This window comes from Diaporthe amygdali (genome assembly GCF_026229845.1).
Source record: "Diaporthe amygdali strain CAA958 chromosome Unknown NODE_37_length_474048_cov_65_229390, whole genome shotgun sequence".
In the NCBI taxonomy this organism is placed as follows: Eukaryota; Fungi; Ascomycota; class Sordariomycetes; order Diaporthales; family Diaporthaceae; genus Diaporthe; species Diaporthe amygdali.
This window is the reverse complement of record NW_026517057.1, coordinates 247,684-262,375: the sequence shown is the minus strand read 5'-3', so window position 1 is coordinate 262,375 and position 14,692 is coordinate 247,684. Positions and strand designations below refer to the sequence as shown.

At 53.0% G+C, this 14,692-nt stretch overlaps 2 protein-coding genes across 2 annotated transcripts; both read left to right on the top strand.

The window, feature by feature from the left end:
* Positions 1-18: 18 nt before the first annotated feature.
* J7T55_002099 (uncharacterized protein) lies at positions 19-2,605 on the top strand (the record flags this gene model as incomplete). Its single annotated transcript, XM_053133476.1, has 7 exons — positions 19-336; positions 394-534; positions 665-1,033; positions 1,256-1,303; positions 1,422-1,555; positions 1,960-2,335; positions 2,522-2,605. 7 exons carry the CDS (start codon positions 19-21, stop codon positions 2,603-2,605), a joined length of 1,470 nt encoding a protein of 489 aa, XP_052988658.1.
* A 9,353-nt stretch (positions 2,606-11,958) lies between these two features.
* J7T55_002098 (uncharacterized protein) lies at positions 11,959-13,821 on the top strand (the record flags this gene model as incomplete). Its single annotated transcript, XM_053133475.1, has 4 exons — positions 11,959-12,209; positions 12,279-12,349; positions 12,404-12,632; positions 12,690-13,821. The coding sequence occupies 4 exons, from the start codon at positions 11,959-11,961 to the stop codon at positions 13,819-13,821; spliced, it is 1,683 nt and encodes a 560-aa protein (XP_052988657.1).
* Positions 13,822-14,692: the final 871 nt, after the last annotated feature.

Below are 14,692 nucleotides of genomic sequence, written 5' to 3'. Positions count from 1 at the left end.
GCGCACGCAACGACCGCAATGCCACGCTTCCCGGACCTTGTACGGGATACGAAGCTGGACACGGTTTTTGACGGCCCTTTCACGGTCCACAACTATGACGACTCCGATGACGAAAACAAGTCGCGGTCCACGCATCGATCCGAATACTGGGAGTCCAAGGATCGGCTAGCCCAAGGCGGTTTCGGCGAGGTTTGGCTCCAGAAGTGCGAGCAGGGCCAACGGGGACCTTCGCCAGACTTACGCGCCGTCAAGGTGATCCAGCGATCTAGCTTTGGGAATAAGAACCTCGACTACATAAATGAGTTGGAGGCTATTGCTAAGTTCTCGCAGAAGCGGGTAAGCTACTTACCCTCCTGCTTTCGAAGGACAGCCGCTAATGTATCACGCGTCCAGTATTCGAAATGTTTCGTGAAACTCCTTGGCTGGTACGAAGACCCCAAGAGGCTCTTCATTGCTATGGAGTATTTTGATCTGGGCGATCTACAGAAATACATGAGCAGCAATGACCCTATGCCGGAGGGGGATGCACAAGAGGTGGTTTATCAAATATTGCATGGGCTGTATTTTATGCATCGCGAAGGATTCGCCCACCGCGATGTGAAACCTGCAGTGTGTATCTCAATTCATAAAGGCTCACTTGAACATCGACTGAATATGCCACCAGAATATTCTGATCAAAGCGCAGCCACCCAAGAGTAAGTGGTGGGTGAAGCTGAGTGACTTCGGCATCAGCAAACGTATCGAAGAGGCTACCTATGTGCCATCGACGATCAAAGGCACCCCGCCATACATGGCTCCCGAGCTCGTTTTGTACGAACCCGGAAGTAGTTCTCCCATCAACCACCAGATAGCCGACATGTGGGCGCTCGGCGAGATAAGCTTTCGTATGCTAACTAAGAACGCGGCTTTTGTCGACTGGAGCGCGGTCGTTCGCTACGTGGTGAACCCAACAGTGTTTCCCTCGCACCAGCTGCATCAGTATCATATCAGCCCGGAGGCAAACTCTTTCATCCGCTCTGTCTTGGAACCCAGGGTGGGTGAACGTTTGTCAGCTGACAAAGCTCTGAAGCATGCATGGATTAAGCCATGTAGAACCGCAGCATCGTTAGTCACAAATTGTCCAGACTGAGGCATCCGTCAGCTGACTGTCATTCCAAGGTATCAAAGACCAGTCACTGGCCCTTGGCTGGACGCTAGACTCAGCAATCACAGCCCTAATACTTCACTGACTTCGGTATCGTCGTCTGATTCCCAGAGCAGAAAACCAGCCGCTGGCCTTAGGCCGGAGGCTGGACTCAGCAATGTCAGTCCCGATCCCTGGGCAACGCTCGAGTCTGCACCTGATCCGCGGGACAAAACCTTGAGACCACTCACTAGGCCTCACTCAGATGCTAGAATCAGCGAATCTAACCCTATTCCAGCATCTTCATCTGATACCCGAAGTAGAAAGCAAACTACTGGTCATTGCCAAAACCCTGGTACCAGCAATACTGGTCCTGATGCTTCGGCGGACGACGATGATGCTTGGTGGGAAGCACCGTCATCGGCGTCTACAGTATGCCGACTAGCTGTCGTCCCCCAAATAATGGTGCAAGAAGGAGCGACACAGTCAAATCCCCGAGGTAGCGTTGTCGGTTCAACGAAACAAATTGATTGCGATCCCGTACCAGCAGCAACTAAACCGCGATCAAAATCCCTTGTTGCAGGGACGAGACAACGCTCGATGACTGGACCGCCTAAGAAGCCCACCCTTTACTCTATGCTTGGGCGGTCAAGCGACACTACGATACCTTCATCAAGGAAAAATCAACGAAAGGCTGCCGCTAGTGCCGTGACCGATCCAAATTTGGTCATCGTAGGGGATGGTGCTTGCGGGAAAACTTGTCTGTTGATTGCTTTTTTCGACGGTACCTTCCCCAAGTACTATGTCCCCCACCTCTTTGGCTGCAAAATTGTCAGAGATTTCAAAATTGACGGCAAGCATGTTGAGCTGGCTTTGTGGGATACCTCCGATTACAGAATCCACGAGCGTCGCCGACGTCGATCATACGCCGAGTCCGACGTGATCGTGACTTGCTTTGCAATTGACTCGCCTGATTCTTTGGACAACGTGCAACAAAAATGGGTATCTAAAGCTCTGCCATTCCGCCGGTGTCGGCCAGTCATGCTTGTTGGCTGTAAGAAGGACTTGCGCTATGATACTAGAACTATTGAGAAGCTTCGCAAGACAAATCAGCACCCCGTTACCCATGAGGAAGGTGAAGAAGTTGGCAGGAGGATCGGTGCCTACAAGTACCTCGAATGCTCTGCCAAGACTAATGAGGGTATCAAGGAGGTATTCGAACATGCTACTCGTGTTGCTATACTATAGAAAGTCCCAGACGTCGACGGGGAAGAGGCACGGTTAGCGTCAAAGGCCGTGTATATTCATACAGGGGTACATAGGGGCATTTCTGATACTTTCTCAGCTAGCGTGAACATTATCATATTTTTCATCTTACTTGATATGCCCCTTTCACAGGGTCACAAGCTATATGACAAGGGGAAGAGTTTGGCTGAGGCTTTGCAGGTGACAAGTAGTGGAACAGCAAAGACTCTAGTCTAGCTCATTGTGGTTCCGGAATGACCTCCTTTGTGACCAAAATTCAAATCTTACCAGACAGGTGGGCTTTTTTAGGTCACGGGCACGAAATGCATCACTTTCCATGCATCCGCTGTGTTCTCTTCAAACTCCTTCAATAGGATGATCGCTGTGTCAAAGCAACACATGAAAGACAGGCATAATTGGTCAATACAATGTATTACAAAACGACGGTTTTCTTATTGAACCGTGATAGCGGCTGCGCAAGAAGACGACGCAGAGTAGCATATGTTTCTCCGCGAATTGTGGTAGCTACATCAACGTCGCGGTGCAAATTTTGTCCAGTTTGATCAAGGCAAGGGAGTTGATACAACATGTCGAACGTGTAGTGCTCAAGTTAGTGAGCAGTTCTCGCGTTCAATTCTCTGGGTCCTGACCCTGTGTGTGAAAGGGTCCGATTCCGAGGTTGCTCGTATAATTAGATCTTTTCAGTAGTCTTGATCCTTGTCCCTGTCAGGTCACAAGCTTTTTACTTCAATTTCGGAGATGCAGAAGTTTCTGCCATGTCATATTTCCTCCCATACTCGGTCAATCCATGTCTTGGAAATGGCGAGCACGGCTGCAATCGCGGATACATTACCAGGTGAAGCATTTGAAGTAACGGCTCACCCGACATATTGAAACATTTCAACGTTGAGAATGGTTTGGAGAGTGTGCAAGGCGATAAAATGAACCAAATTGAAAAGCTTCCAGGGCTCAAAAGAATTCCCTTAGAAATAGTCACGTTGTGGAAAGATTTCCCGGGGTAAATTCAGCCTAGTCAAAAGGGAAGCAGCAGCCGAACGCTCACTTGTCTGATCGTCGTCTACAGAACCAGTCGCGGACATAGGGACTTATGAGATCAATCTCAACCAATGCCAACGGCTTCCGTCGGAATCTTAAGCCCTAGCATGTTCGTTGGGGTTCCCAGAACGGAGGGCGAGACGATGATCTTAATTGATCATTGAGACACTCTTGCAATTTCACCAAGCGGAATAATGCCTTTCTACTTAGCTGCACTTCGTCCATACTACCATCGCAAGAAATTATTTCACCATGATAGGATGAAAAAAGACACATCAGTGTTGGAAGGATATTACTGGCCCAGAGGCACGAGACCAAAGCTTGATGCGCAGAAGCAGCAACGTGGAATAACCGAGACGATCACAATACAAGCCCGAGAGGGAGGCGCGGAAAGAGAAATGTCTCGCCTCAAGGAGGGGTCCGTCCGGAAAATCAGGGTACCACAAGATCTTCGTGTCTCAGACAATGACCCGCCCTAGAGGGTCAACGAAGCTGTTGGGCCAACGTTGAGCTCAATGAGACACCGGGGTTTCCGATGGAAGCCATGAGAAAAAGCAGAGAATAGTAAGAGGTCTAGAAATATAAAATTACACAATAGGCATAGTCCTGGGTTTGATTCCCTTACTAGTACGAGGAAGACCAAGTATAGCGTCACTGTGTCTCTGCAGAAACACTTGAAGCGTATAAGACTCCGGTTCTAATTACCACTGCACTGTAGAATGCTATGACGCAACAATGACGAGACAGCTCTGCTATGAGAAACTGTAATGATAGCCCGCGCATTAATATGTGAAGCAAGTGACAAGCTGGCTGACGAACTCATAACATGAACAAAGTATACCATGCTTGGGCTGGCTACTTGTGACCCTTCTTTCTGCATTCAAGACTAAGTAATATCGAAGAGAAGGGGGTGAAAGATTCAGAGCACGTGCTAGATCTGCAGAGACGAGGAGAAGAGGTTAATTGATCAAGAAGCTAAGTATCCAAGAGCGTGGAAAGTGATAAACAAGCTCGGAATTCAACATTCCAGTGCCGCTCTATTACTGCTCATCATAGATCCTAGACAGCCTACTAATATTGTCTAGGAACCATGAAGGATTCCTTGAGCATCAAAGAAGTCGAACATAGTTCACAAAAAGAACAAAAAGAAGAACAGGGCCGGACCAGGATTTGAACCCGGGTCACATCGTCCCAAACGATGCATGCTGCCACTACACCATCCGGCCATGCTGTTGAACAACTTCTTGCGGACTATAAGCATTCATCTGAGGCATTGTTGGTGGTCCAAGGCTGGCAAGACGGGCTAGGTGTGTGAGGCTGTCCAGGTGACTCACTCGGCCACGATGGAGGCGACCTGGGCCGGCACAGCCACCTTAGGCCTCAGCGGCGATCAGCTATAAAACGCGAACGATCCGTCAGTAAATTGTGAGGAATAGTTCTGTTCAAGTCTGCTGAGTACCGTTCGCAGTTTTTGGATGATCTGGTGTGAGGCGATTGGGAGGTCCTGTAGCTGCTTTGCCCTTGCTAGCCTGCTGACACTTCCTCTTCCGGGGATGATGTCCTCATATGACAGAGTGCGGCACATTTGAAAGCAATAGCAAGCGCATATCTTACATTCGCCGAATCCAGAACTCTGCCTCGTTGCCGTCTTCGCAAGCTGGCGGACACCGGGGACCACTTCGCACCCACGTCACTGGTGCCGGAACAATTGATCCGCCGCATATTCGCGGACGGGATTCACCCATCCCCGAAGATGATCTGATCCGAATCGTGTGCGTCAAATTCCAACCAAAAGGCAGTTGTGCTACTCCAGTCGGCGGCTGGCCATGAGCATTCGAGATAGTACTGGCGTGGCTCCATAATTCGGGCTGATCACTTCTCTAGAGGCGTGGCAGGGCTACCAGTAATGAAAAATTTGCCCGCACCGTCAAGAGGATGAGCGAAGGATGTAATAAGCTCATCAGGATTGTAATCTCCGCGGATGGCTCTGGGGAAAATGGCAAGTAAGCTTACACCATCACGAGGTGAAGACCGTCGTGAGGACGGCCCTGGTCCCGTGACTTCGTGATGATGGACACAGACCCGACGGCAACATCCCTGTCAGGGCTTCTTGTTTACGTGAGCAGCGCGTTGTCGACCCCTCATCTTGTTTACATTCTCGCCCAGACCCCCCCGGCTGGGAGGAAGCTTCATTTGCAACCCACCTCAAACCCGCGCCCAAGCGCAGGCCGGCGGAAGCTCCACTTCCCACTGGGTCCCAGCCGGGGTGTCTGACATGCTGCATGCGCCGTGCTGCAGTCCAAACGCGCTCATGCACGTTGGCATCACACCTTTCCACCTTTAAGGTAGGGGGATGGGGCAATGATGCAGGAAGCTCCATCTCCCGGGCCTCTGTCAAGTCCAAGGCAGAGAGGTCTGGGCATAGTCAGAGGTGGGCGATCGCTTCGTGTATCGTGTTTTGTCCGCTCTGTGGTCCCATCTCACGACCGACTGAAAGGTCTGGCCCGAAATTGCGGGGGACCTGTCCCCGGCGAGAGGTCGTAAATCCACAAATGCTCTAAACGCAACCTGAGGGAATTGACTTCTATCGTGAGCAGCGAGCTATCTGGGCTTGGAGGAGCTGAGCTTTTTGGTCCTTCGGAGCTTTGAATAGCAATAAAAGAGGGGAAGCTTTCCCCGAGCTGGTTCCCAAGCTCCCGGTGCAAGCATAAGTTTCAGCCGAGGGAGGGGAGCCCTGGAAGTTTATTGCCTGCTTTCCGTTACCTCCCTTGTTTGCCGTGAGCCGTGGTGGCGTTGGCGGCCGCGAGGGCTGCAACCACGCGGCGTTCGTGAGCTCCAGCTTAGGATATTCCAATTAATGGCTCTTATTGGACTCTCAAGTAGATAGCTGTCGGGCCAATGCACTCCTGTGCCACACCACTAGGTTGATGGCTATCTCAGGGCGGTGTAGTCCACAATAGCGCTGACGGAGACAAGTCAGCTGGCTCGAGCAAGCGCGCACGGGTAACGGAAGGCGGAAAGTAAACAAAACAATCAAAACAAGATGCCCCCAGCATGAGATGATGCTGATACGTGACTTTCGTGAGCCACGTCGCGAACCTGGTGTTACAAAACACACGGTGAAGCAGGGAAAACCGGGAAGAAGCTCGTAATGACTTTTTGCATCGAGATTCGCAGTGAATTGTAGTGGGACTTGGTAGTGGGATTCAGCGCATGATGAGATCAATAGGCCCGTCGCGTCGGCGCGTTGTTGTGCTTAGCTCCCTGATCGCCGGCATCGCATGACGTCGGGCAGGGCCGCCAGATCACCGAAAGGGTGCTGGATCGATGTTTTCGGGATCACCTAAAAGGCAATCGAGTCGGATTCGTTCTTATTCGATGCGGGTTAAGGCGTCTCTGGCCGCTGGCGCGAACATCCATGGACCGGGTCGCCCATTACCAGGCCCGTTGTCTAGTCGCGTCCCTGGATGGAAGGACCTTGGAAGCTCCCTTGGAAGCTCGACCGGATAGCAGGAGAGCCTCAATATCGCCACCGCATCCTCGTGTAAGCCAGTGCTAATTCTCCGTGGAGCGAATCTAGGACATGTCGATCTGTAGATTATGCAAACTGGCGTTAGAACCCAAGTCCACGGTTGTTCTGGATGCAATTCCTGGCCTTTTCGACCATTTGAGGCTCAATCTGCACATGGCATTCCGTGATGTGCGGCCCGAGATGCTGGATCATCAGTGATCAGTGATCATGGAGTCGCCTTGCATCCTTAAATGAACGCTCACACCCCGATATACATCGGATTCGACTGGCCTGTTGTCTCCGCAAGCAAGCGACAATCAATTGAAAGCTGGCTCTGGCCCTGGCCCTGCCCGTGGGCCACGACCTGCGGCCTGCAAGTCGTATCCAGCAGGATCCAGTTGACTGCACCCAGGGTTCAATGAAACAGAATGATGTCGATGGGCAATTGGAACGCAGTGACGCCATTGGGTACTCCAACAGGTTTACTTCGAGAACGTCAAGGAGCCTCCGAAGGTGGATACGAATACCAGGCTAGCTCCCACCCTGGCCGCCCGCCGCCTTGCTTCCCAGTGCCGAAATTCGTGGCTCTGGAACAGGGCGAAGCGCCTGAGAGCTTGGAAATTGTCGTGGACTCTCCCGATCTCCTGTTGTGCAGTAGATCGAGTACTTCAAGGTGTTTCGACATCATCGTGAGGCTTGTCGTCGTGGAGACGTGATTTAGCTGGGGCAGCGGTGAGAAGGAGACGACGCGATGATGAAAGCGGTTCACTGCTCTCACACACAGCCTTGCACAACAACACACACACCGTCTCCCTGTGCATGTCCACGTTGAAGGAAGGCGCAGCACGATGTTCGTCCTTTCCCACCTTGAACTGTCATTCGAGATTGATCCTGCCGTGGCCGGTTGGTGCTGGGGTCTGCATCCATCCATCCCTCGCCGCCTCCACCGCACCCCGGGGTCGAGTCAGTGAGTTGCGTGCATCTGCGACACACCAATGTCACGATATGTTTCCTCGCCAAAGTCTATCACCTCGATCACCGAGCACCAGAGTTTCGAATTGACGAGGTCCCGATAGCTTGGACCCCTCTTTCACATTCCAAAGCTTCCCCTCCGGATCTCGTGCCCTCGATTCGGCTGTGCTAGGCGTCATGGACCCCGGCTCAATCACCACAGCATGCCGATGAAGCACCCAAAACGGAACAGCTGGGTGCTGTTAGATGTAGACTACATGGCATCCTGGATGCATGCAGCTCCCACTCAGAGCTCCCCGCCGCCTTGCAGCCCCTGGACCAATTCCGACACTGCCGCCGCAGAACTGCGCAGGTAGGCCCCTCAGCGCTTCCAAAACAAGGTGTGCGCGGCTTGCCCTTTCTGGTGACGATGGAGTCGTGATGGATGTGCTGGAACCCTTCTCTGGACCCTTATTTGCTGGAAGCCATGCCAACCGAAACATCCTGTCCAGCTTAACCTCCCCTGTTCGTTTAGTACGCACATTTGGGACATGTCTCAGCCATCCAACCAGCTAGCTGGCAGGCTCTCCGGCTTAAAGTGCTGCCAGAAGCAAAAGACCCTGGACCCTTGCCTTTGGTTGCTGGGTAAGGAATCAACCCATCCGCCAATCCTCCCTCCACTTGTGGGATAAGTCGGTCATCTCCTTTGCTTGGAGCCCCGGCAAAAGGCAAGAGCCCAGCCGCTGCGGTGCGCCAGAAAACCTCGGTACTTGAGAGATCAGGTGAAGCCGAGTCAGCAGTCCGATGGGGACCGATGGATCAGACTGCCTGTTGCTGCAGAAACAGAGCCTCCTCATTCTGCATGGAACCAACAATGGGAACGATCAGGCGGCACGAAGCCCCTGCCGGCAGCTAGGCAATGCGGCGGATTTGAATCAATTCATCTGTAGAAGTTGGTCTGAACTTTTGTTGAATATGTCGGGCCGGGAATATGCTATTCTTGGGCACACTCATGTTGAAGGAGTAGACGACGTCTGCTATCCAGCTATCCTGGACCGCAATCCCGGAGACTGCCATTCCTGCGGCTGCCCAGGTCCCAGGGTCTCTGCTGCAAAGCACGCAGTAGTATCCGTAGGGCTTGACGGAATAGGTTGCCCTATCCGAGGTATGAGGCCACCAGAGTACCCAGAGCACCACAATGGTGTCCCATAGCAGACAGTGTGGTCTATATTTGTGTGTTTTGTGTGTATCTTATCACATATCCCGGGGGAGGGCTGTACGTAGACAAAGCTCACGACAACCTCTTTCCCTGTCCCGAAACCCAGCACTGTGAGAAAAGAAAAGATTGAAGCGGACCAGATGACAGATGGTGACCAACCAAGTGGGACGCGGGCGTGTGCATGTAATATAAGCATTTCCATCAGTCAAAATTCCACCATGACCCAGCGAGAATGCCAGAAAATTTCGGCCGCCCGTCGGGAGGGCCAGGACGGGGCCTCTCGGACAGGTCTCACCTCAATTTCGACCACCTTCGACCCGAAGCAAGACATGTGGGCGGCCGGGCCATCTGTATGCATGTGCATGTTGTAAGCATAGATATATGGAGAACGTGGCCCGCCGACCGCAAGACTGCCAGCAAGGCAGACTGGAGCTCTGCTATGTCCACTACACATGCTACAACAGGGCGAGGACGGAAGTATGAAAGAGGGTCGGACGGGAGTTGTCGTGTGCCGTCTGTGTCGTGTCGTGCCACTGTCGCCAGGGAGATCACGGAAAAAAAGCCATGTGCCCCATATGCCATATGTGCACGAACCAGAGCTAGGCAAGCTGGCAAGCTGGGGGGTTGCACCAAGTGAGCGTGACGGATGATGGGATGGCGTTTGCAGCTCCCTGGATACCACCATTCGCAGTCCTGAGCAATTAGACTACCAGATGGACACCACCACCCACACGTGCGCCGGCGGCCAAGCCTGCTCCTAGGTTGCATACAGTCAGTCAATCAGTGCTGCACTTCTTCCTGATCTAGTGTGTGCTGCCGTGCCCCATATTCAATACAGGAAGAGCATCGTGGCGCCTAGCAGGGCTGGCTGCTGGCTGCTGGCTGTTGGTTGCTGGTTGCTGGTTACTCGTTGCTCGTTGCTCGTTGCCATCGTAGGACAGATAGACTGGTCCGTTGCTGCTGATAACAATTTCGACCCCGTGATAGCAACAGCAGCTAACGGCTTCTAGTTTTTCTGTCTGCTTCCAAGCTGCCAGGTGAGAGCCTGCGAGAACAGCTGGTTCCCTTCGGTAGCGCTATCCACAAGTCGGTCAACTGCCAGCAGACCGATGGGGTAGCCCTGCATCATTGCATCCCACATCCATCTCATTGCATCGCACCCCTGCCAGTGCGCCAAAGTCTCCTGGACAACAGAGTGGTCCCCTGTCGTTGGGTGGCACAGCTCATCCTGGTCCTGGTCTGGACGACCAGGTACCATGGCGCCGAGAATCCTCTTGTTTGCCTGTTCCTTCTGCCGTTCCCTGACCCGGAAACGTTCCTTGCTTTTGGACTGAGCCGCCAACCCGTCCACACAGTAACCAGTAGTTCAGCTCGCAAACTCCCAAGACCTAGACTAGTAGCAGAGTAGCACGCAGCGGCAATAGCAAGCAATTAGCAGCCGCAAGACAAGGCAGATCAAGATCAAGATCAAGGTCAAGGTCAAGGTCAAGCCCATCCAAGGCAGACCAAGGCAAGGCAATGCATGGCATAGCAGGGCAGCAGGGCAGCAGGGCTAGCACCACATCCTTAGTTCTGAATCTTGTTCCTGTTCCTGTCAGTCCAGACCCGGCTGTCAGAGCTGACTACTAAAAGATCGCCCTTGCCGTTCCTCTCCTGTCCCGCCTCGTTCCTCGCCAACCAGCTTCACCGTCGAGAATTCCTCCGGTCTGTGCCCTTTCTCCTCTCGTTGGCCGAACATCTCCTCTCCTCTCCCTTCCCTCCGCTCGGCCTTCTCCTCCTCCTCTCTTGCCGCCCCTCGCCGTTGTTCTTGTTGGACAAGCCGACGACACCTCGACCCTGCATTTTGGTCTGGAGCGAGTGTCACGACATCGATCGGTCGAGTCGAAGCGAAAGTAAAAGACGGCAAATCAGCAGAGCAGCTCCAGAAGGAACACCCCCCCACTCCTTCCAGACCTGTCCTGTGCTGTGCTGTTCTTCCGGCGAACCGTGCCTGGCCCATCATCCGTCTGGGCACCGTGCTGTACCTTACCGTACCCCGGACGTTTGCTTCAGGTCGACGATCGATGTTCACGACAAGAATTCCGGCCTCACCCTCCTCTTTCGTCTCATCCTCCCCCCAGAGACGATAGGGATACCTCGTCCCTCGCTCCTAAACCCTCAACCATTGCCGACCCCCCCATGTGGATTTGACACCCTGACAGCGGCACCACCAGAGCTTGATCTGCGCGCGCCCCAGTGTCTGTGTGTGCACTTCTACGCCAAAACCCACCCGTCCTGTTGCATTGCATCGTCTCTAATTTCACGGCCTCTTCCACCCTTGGTCAGCCTGCCAGCCTGCCCTACCCCAGTCGAGCTCGAAACTCCACCAGCGTCCACTGTGTCCGGGGTCGTCTAAGGGTCTCTGCACAGAACCACCAAAAATTAACCCACGGCGTGGATCTCAACCCGTTGCACTGGGCGACGAGCTGGACCAAGCCTCCTTTTTCTTCGAGCTCGATCTTTCTTCTTTCCTTCTTCTGCCTCCGGTTCCTCCCTTCAAGAGAGGTCCAACAGATCACGAAGGTTCGACAGGTCGATGGTCAAGACACCTGCTCCTCCAACAAGCACCCAATAGTTGCAGCTTTAGGCTACTGTACCTATCCAATCGCTTACTTCCTACATCCTCAACGAGAGCTTCGATCTATTCAGACCACCGGCAGATTTCGACTACCTACCTTGTCCCAAGCTCCCGTCTAAGGCTGCCTTTCTGCATGCACCTCTTGTAGTGAATAGTCGGCCTGCCTTTGCAACTAGGCAACACATCCCAGAGCTGTTCATCAATTCTGGGCTGCTCGCCTACAAGCTATACCGACCATGCAGGCATCTTCTCCCTTGGCTGCTATGCACCAACCAGCAGCCCCTTCCTTTGGTCACCCAGATATGTTCCGCCCAGTTGCCCATGCTGGCTTTCGTGGCGAGCCTAAGGGGTCTGGAGCCCTGTTCAGGGAACGCCTCATGCCCGGTGGCAAGGACTACTTCAACGTTAAGGGTGTCAGTGGGTCTTCTCCCACGGCAAGTCTAGCGGCAGACCTGTCTGCAAACTTCCGGATTGACAATGAATCAAGGTGAGTGAAGCTCCGGAACCACCCAGGTAACACACACAAGTACTATATACTGACTGTTTGTGGTTGTAGCCCTCAGTTCCCAACGCCTCGTCGGGCTCTTTTCACAACGAACGCTATAATGGGTGCTCTGGAGGGGAAACGTAAGGACGGACACTCTGTCGAGCTTCGGGGGATATGGAACTGATAGCTTGCAGGATACCAGACGACGCCGCCTCTGCCAGCATCCTCACCTGCGTACACGGACATGGACATGGACATGGACATGTCTCCGGTACCAATGGGCAAGGGTGTATATGTGGCACAGGTCGAGGTACACTCGCCTAGCCCTACACCCAGCCCTGAGGATGACGAGGAAATGACTCTGGACTCACCTGCGCCCATTTCACGGCATTCTTCTGTCGATGGGACGAAGCCATTGGCTGAGTAGGTCTTGACTCATTGTCAACGAAGACAAACGCATGGTGGCTAACCCTCACCTAGGAACCGCCGCATGTTGAATCTCCGCCGACCGTCACTCTCCAGAGCTAAGGGCTATTCCACAGGGAACGTGCCATGTCGATTACATCCCGAGGGCCAGCTCTCTTCGTTCAAATTTGGCAATGATGGCCGTCCAGGGTCGTCTTCTTCTCAGATGTCCCTAAGCGAATGCTTTGAAGACTCACCACCACAAGAGCGAAGGCCACAGTCTGCTAACAGCCCCTGTGCAAACGTCGCTGGTACGCGGTCGAAAGCTCACTTTTCTAGCCTCAATGGCGCGTCCACTCGCAACGGCTCTCCCATCACAGGCCATTCTCGGCGCGGTTCGAACCCACACCTTAGACCAAGGAAGCAGTACCGACGGTCTCTGAGTATGTTTGAGAGCGCTGGAGATGTGATTAAGCCGAAGGAGGACCTCGGTGTACCGTCAGGGCTGCAATCCGTTCTCGACGTCGAGGAGGCCGCTGAGCCTGTGCTCCCGCATTTCTTTCCCGACGATCAGAATGATAGTATACCCCGACTTTCCAGGGCCACCTTCCTTGACATCCTGGATGGCAAGTACAACGAGCACTACGACAACAAGCTTATCATTGACTGTCGGTTCGAGTATGAATACGACGGAGGTCATGTTGATGGTGCCATCAACTACAATGACAAAGAGCTGCTTGCCACTCATCTATTTAACAGTCCTCTGGAGGGAAGGACTCTTCTGCTTTTCCACTGCGAATACTCCGTGCATCGAGCGCCCCTCATGGCTCGTCACATCCGTTCACAGGACCGAGCTGTCAATGCCGAGTCTTACCCGAGATTGACCTATCCCGAGGTGTATATCTTGGAGGGCGGGTACAGTGGCTTCTTCTCCGAGCACCGTCAACGATGCTATCCTCAGGCCTACGTGGAAATGGATGCTGCTGAGCACGCCAGGACCTGTGAGAAGGAGATGGATCGTCTCCGTCATGCCCGCAAGGGCCTTGGACGTGCTCAGACCTTTGCTTTTGGTGAGAGGGAACACTCAGCCCACGACTCCCCAACAGCTAGTCATCGGTATAGCTGCGACGACTCTCCCATGCAACTTGGCGACTCACCCAGCGTGGGCCACGACCGAGGCCATGCTAAGCGTATGGCTTCGTATTGAAGTGACCGACACAGCCCATTGCCCTGTTCTGATGGCCAACCCTGTCGAATCATGCATGAAGCGGTTCTGCGATCTCCTGGGACATTAGCGCCCCTAAAGCTTGTCATCGCCAGGCGCTTGGGCTGATTCGCAAGGCTCTCTACGGCCTACCACTTGAGAGTCTGTTTCTGGCTCAATACTTTGTTTGTCCTGCATCTGGTATATGATGTCCTGGAGATTTTGCATGCTCTCTTGCCAGACTTTCCACAATCACCCCGACCATGCTCGCCGCCACTTTCAAATCTACATCTTTAATCGTAATTCCCAGAGCTCACCTCGCGGACTCGACAGATTATCGATGTGCAAAGCCGTCGCGGTTCATCTGCTACTGCCCGAGGAATCCTAGGTTTCATTTCTTCCGGCATTACACGCATTGGCATAGACTCGCATCGCATCGGCTGTTGCATTTTACTGGAGCTTCTTGGATCCGATGCCCACAGTGGCTACTTGCATTTGGTCATTCTACTGCACTCAACAACTTTTTCTTCTGTTATTCTCCCAAGGTGTCGAAACCTCCTCGAAGGCTTTTCCAACGACCCGACCCTCATGAAATCTATTGCGGCACATCTGCACACTCATCTGCAGATGATTCAATCACCGCTACAATCTTCCGACCTGCACGCACCTCACAGCGTGCTTGACTACACAACATTCCGGTTCGTCACCTACCGGATGTCAAAACTTCTCTACAAATACAAGAAGTCCCTTTATAACACCCTCGGCCTGTTGTCGCCGTCGGACACTCTCGTTAAGTGACGGGATATTTGATACCCTTCCAAAATTACGATAAGGCATACGATCAATTTTCACGAATACATGGAAACGGCGATAT